The 5,250-nt window shown below is 39.4% G+C and overlaps 1 protein-coding gene and 1 pseudogene across 9 annotated transcripts in view; both read left to right on the top strand.

The window, feature by feature from the left end:
* The window catches only part of LOC106876373 (bromodomain-containing protein 8), a 27,325-nt gene that overhangs the window by 13,142 nt on the left and 8,933 nt on the right, over positions 1 to 5,250 (top strand). For all 9 annotated transcript variants that reach the window (XM_052972852.1, XM_052972851.1, XM_052972857.1 and 6 more), the window contains exons 11-14: positions 1,297 to 1,497; positions 3,132 to 3,436; positions 4,255 to 4,459; positions 5,169 to 5,218. In XM_052972852.1, the coding sequence (XP_052828812.1) occupies positions 1,297 to 1,497; positions 3,132 to 3,436; positions 4,255 to 4,459; positions 5,169 to 5,218 (761 nt within the window). The remainder of the gene's footprint in view (positions 1 to 1,296; positions 1,498 to 3,131; positions 3,437 to 4,254; positions 4,460 to 5,168; positions 5,219 to 5,250) is intronic.
* Positions 2,405 to 2,505, top strand: LOC128249465 (U6 spliceosomal RNA; annotated as a pseudogene).

Genomic DNA, 5,250 nt, shown 5'->3' with positions numbered 1-5,250 from the left:
TTACTGATGAATATTAGCAAAAGATGTAAAACATCACCAAGAAAATTTGTAAACCAGTATTCTTTGGAACTAAAATACCTTGTGGCATCTTTTCCACCCAGGTTATGCATGCACTCACTCACTCACTCCTTTGCCATTTCCTCCTTCATAAATGTCAGAAACAAATGATTGTCCCTTTGGAAACCTGTAGCTAGTGGCACTATTATTCACAAAATGATATATAAAATAAATTGATTTGCTCTGAATTAAACAATGTCAGTACTTGGTAAGTTAAGCTGTGTCTTCTATATGTTACTTGTTTCAGTCATTCGACTGCAGCCATACTAGGACACTGCCTCGAAGGCTTTTTAGTCAATTGAATTGACCCCAGGACTTATTTTTTAAAGCCTTGTACTTATTCTATTGATATCATTTGCCAAACCACTAGGTTACTGGGATTTAAACACACCAACGTTGGTTGTCAGTGATGGGGGAATAGACACAGATGCAAAGACATGCAGACATAGATACATACATACATACACACATACATATATATATGTATAAGACTTCTTTCAGTTTCCATCTACCAAATCCATTTACAAGGTTTTGGTCAGCCTGTGGCTATAGTAGAAGACACTTGCCCAAGGTGCCACAAAGTAGGGCTGAACCTGAAACCATGTGGTTGGAAAGCAAATTCTTAACACAGCCTTGCTGTAGAGAGATTTTAAATTAAGACGAAAATTATTAACAAAGTATGTCTAGGAGGCAAATAAGTTCTTTTGGTGATGTGGGGGTTTAATTCAAACACATTTGTAGCAGACTATGTACATATGACTAAGTTTAATCTTATGTTAGGTTTGAACAAACAAACTTGGGATTACAGGCATTCCAACCTTTGCCATACTGCCCTCACCTCTTTTTTTTTTTTTTTTTTTTTTTTGGCAATAAGGTAAGAATGGAGCCTCTACGCATCACCAGTACAGATGTTTCTTATGTGTCGACAGCACTGGCAATGACCACGATTCACTTAGCTTAGCATGTCTTCTCAAGCACAGCAAATCGCCAAAATTCTTGGTCACTTGACATTTCCTCCAATTGGCCTGGCTTTTATCCTTGAGCCTGTCCAGCATGGAGACCCTTCCAGGAAGTAATATACTGCTCTACATTTATTTGTGTTTATCATTTAAAGTAAAGTACTGAACAAGTAATCATTTGCACTTTTCCTCAAAGTGCATGACCTTGTCCCTGAGTTAGAAATTATCAGTACTGTTGTTGTTGTTATTGTTATTATTCTATTTCTTTTGTTGAAACCAGCTGCTCCTACATTATCAAAGCTACTTGGCACACCTAACCAAACCAAAATACATTCTCTGGGCCTGGATACTTCTCCGGGCCTGGCAGTCAGCCAAAGTTTAGAAAAAAAGGAAGTTGAAATTGAGGATCCGCTAGCTGTGAAAGAAGAATCCATTGAAAGTACAACTACTCAGGCTACTGACCCTCAATCGGTGACGCAAGGTAACGGCAAACTTCTTGTTACGCAGCATGAATGGACAAAAAAAGGGGCTGAGTGTCATTGCTCTTGTGTTATGTTTTGTTTGTTCTATTGGTGCAGGCATGGCTGTATGGTTAAGAATCTTACTTTTTTGCAACCATGTAGTTCCAGGTTCAGTCCCACCGCATGACACCTGGGGCAACTACCTTCTACTATAGCCCTAGGCTGACCTATGCCTTGTGAGTATATTCAGTAGATGGGACCTGTGCGGAAGCCCGTTGTATCTGTGTGTGTGTGTGTTTGTGTCTGTCCCCCCACCACCACCATCACCACTTAACAACTAGTGTTTGTTTATATCTCCATGTCTTAGCAGTTCACTAAAAGAAGCTGATAGAATAAATATGAGGGTCAGTTTGTTCAACTAAAACCCTGCAGGTAAAAGATAAAAGGAATTGGTGGGGTTGGTATTTTGTATTTTGTTGTATTGTTTTGATAAGTTTTCTTTTATAACTGCTGGATATTTGCATTATTCCCATACTGCTAACCACTGAATTGTCATGTAAGGGAAAGATGCTATTTGTGAACCAGACAGAAAAAGCTATGTGCTTGGGAACCCTTGATGCAATGCACTACCTGTTGTAGTAGTAGTAGTAGTAGTAGTAAGGTTGGAACTTATGATAACCATTTTGGTAAGCAACTTACACCCAGAGCAGACATGTGATCAAAGGCTTTCCATCTTTTTTCCAAGCATGATGACATTTTCTGGGCAATGATTATGTGGTTAAGAAGCTCGCTTTGCAACCACATAGTTTCGTGTTCAGTCTCATTGTGCAGCACCTTGGGCGAAGTTCCTTCTGTTGCAGTCCTGGGCCAACCTGTGCTTGGTAAGTGAATTTGGTTGTTGGAAACTGTGTGGAAGCCCATCATGTATATATAAAAATATGGAATGCTTTACGAATTTGCAATGATACAGAGATTAGCATAGCCCTTGTCCAAGGGTGACACAAATTCGTGATGCATTTCATATTTTTCTCTGTGTGTTTGTGTGTTTCTCGCATACACACACACACACACACCACTTGACAACAAGTGTTGGTTTGTTTATCCCCATAACTTAGCAGCTCTGCAACAAATGAGAACTATAGAATAAGTACCAGACATGACTAATAATTCTTCTAGGATAAAACATCATCATTTAATGTCCCATGTTTCATGCTGGCATTGGTTGGATGATCTGACAGAATACAGTGGAACCAAGGACTGCATTGTGCTCCAGCATCTGTTTAGCATGGTTTCTATGGCTGGATGCCCTTTTTAACACCAACCACTTTTCTGCGTACTCTGGGTGCTTCTTTCATGCTACCAGTGCTAGTGAGATAGCAATGCAGCTTGCAAGACTACAGACGTCTAGTGGGGATGGAGAACTCTACATTTGGAGAGTAAGAAGTAGAGAGGGGTTAAGTATGAGCAGGAAAAAGGGTCAAAGCAGAACAGGTTTCTTGCTGAAGAGGAGCTATATGAATACTCACATTTTAGAAGAAAGGGTTGGTGAGGAACTGGAGTTTGATGACAAGGTGTAAGAGTGGACCTTTAAGGTGCAAACGAGTTTTCTGTTTCAGTTTTTAAAATCTATTTTATTTAATTATTTTACTTTTAGAAACTATTGAAGAGAAGATCCCAGTTCCAAACATCCAAGATGAGGACACGTCATCGCTAGATTCACAAGCTAAAGAACCTGTGACTGTTGAGGATGTTAAACCAAAGGTGACGTTACACACTGCAACGAATGTTGACCTAGATGAGGAGGAAACGCAACAGGTTCCGGCTTTGTCACCAAAGACAGAAGGAGAAGACACTCACGGAGCCGCCACAACATTTGCCGAAACTGTGTCCTTGGAGTCGCTGCATAAATCAGAAACCCCAACTTCAACATTGACGACTCAAACTCAGCTTAAGATGGATGTAAGAGAGACTTTTGCTCACAGCAAAATTATTTTCACATATTAGGAGGAGATAGTGTGTTGGACTATTAGTTGAAATGTTAATTTGCATGTATCTTTTCACAGAGTTAACCCTTTAGCATTTAAACCAGCCATATCCGCACTAGCGTAGCTAGAGTGTGTGCTGCCCTGGGCAACCCTTCAGTTTGCTGCCCCCGGGGCCCCCACAAAAATTTACTTATTGCCTACAGCAGACCCAAAAGTGGTGCCTCCTGGGATGGACTGACTCCTCTGTCCCCCTCCAGCTACACTAATGCTTGTTTTATGTACAAACTGGCTAGATCTAGCCTCTCACACCTACCCTACAATAATACACAGTCACATCATCGAAATCCTGAAGTTACAAGACAATGGATAATGAAATCAAAGCAACGTAAATAAATAAGTATTACATTAGAATAAATAATCCAAATGCTAAAGGGTTAAGTATCATGGATCTGGGTATATTAGCGTTGTCTAGATTTGAGGCACTTAATTGTTGATAATTTGCTTCACCTAGCTGTTAACGGACACTGTGCAGGGAATAGTCCAGTACATTTGACTGAGTGAAGTTCTATGCCATAAGTGAATGAGTCCACCTAGCTGTTAAAAGATACCATTTAGTGAGCAGTAGAGATTTAATGGCTGTTAACAGATACCATGTAGCGAGTAGTTAAGTCTAAATAGCTGTTAACAAATACTGTGTAGGGAAGTAAGAGGTGAGGATTAGAGGGCCCCTGTTCTGGTGCTATAGCAACTTTGTCGTTTTTGTCTTGACATGTCTAATGTTCTTTTCTCCAGGAAACCAGCAAAGACAGCAGTGATGATCAACCTATTACTGAAACAGAAGGTGTCGATTCACCTGCCATCAACTCCAAGTTCATCAGTGTCGACGAGGAAATCTCCATATCTATGAAAGATGAACCACCTTCCCCCTCCAGTAGTGTTTCTTCCAAATTGAGTGAACCTACCTCGAGTGCTGGCCGCCCAAGGGGTCGTGGAAGAGGTCAGTTCTTCATATTTTAAAAAATTCTTATTTTATTTTTATTTTTTGTTGTGTTTGACCTTTATGTCTTGGCTGTGTGGTTAAAAAACTGGCTTCCTAACTATATGGTCTTGGGTATGTCTTTGTCCCCCACCACCACTTAACAACTGGTTTGGCTAAAAAGACTCAGAATAGTACCTGGCTTTACCAAAAAATAACAAATACTGGAGTCAATTTATTTGACTAAAATTCTTCAAGGCAGTGCCCAGCATGGCCACAGTCTAATGATTGAAGCAAGTAAAAGATGAAAGATATCTTTCTGTGGCCAGAAAAAGTTTGAATTTGTTCTTAACACAAACCAGGACTTAACTGAAATGGCCAGTCTAATTTGTATAAAATTCCAAATTATCCGATGGATACTGTATCCTTTGTTTGCAATGTTTTGAGAAAATAAGTCTGGCCTAGGTGAAATATTGCCTTGCTTGGAGACAAATAACAGTTGGCAATAGGAAGATTATCCAGCTGTAGATAATTTGCTTCAGTGAGTTCTGTCTGACCCATACAAGCAAGGAAAAATGGGTGTTAAAATGGAGGTGGTGGTGGTGTTGTTGTTAATGACAACAATGCTGAAGAAAATTATTGTGATTTTTTAGCTTATTAACCTCAGTAGACTGAAAAATTGTATTTTCCAGTGTTTTTTTAACACTAATTTTTCTTAATATATTTTCAGGTAGAAAAAAGGGAGGAATAAACAGACGAAATGTCAAGAGGCAAATAATTGTGAGTTATATTTGTATTTATTTGTTTATATA

This window comes from Octopus bimaculoides, chromosome 14 (assembly GCF_001194135.2).
Source record: "Octopus bimaculoides isolate UCB-OBI-ISO-001 chromosome 14, ASM119413v2, whole genome shotgun sequence".
Classification (NCBI taxonomy): Eukaryota; Metazoa; Mollusca; class Cephalopoda; order Octopoda; family Octopodidae; genus Octopus; species Octopus bimaculoides.
Note: the sequence above shows the minus strand (reverse complement) of the source record. Positions and strands in the feature narration are given on the sequence as shown.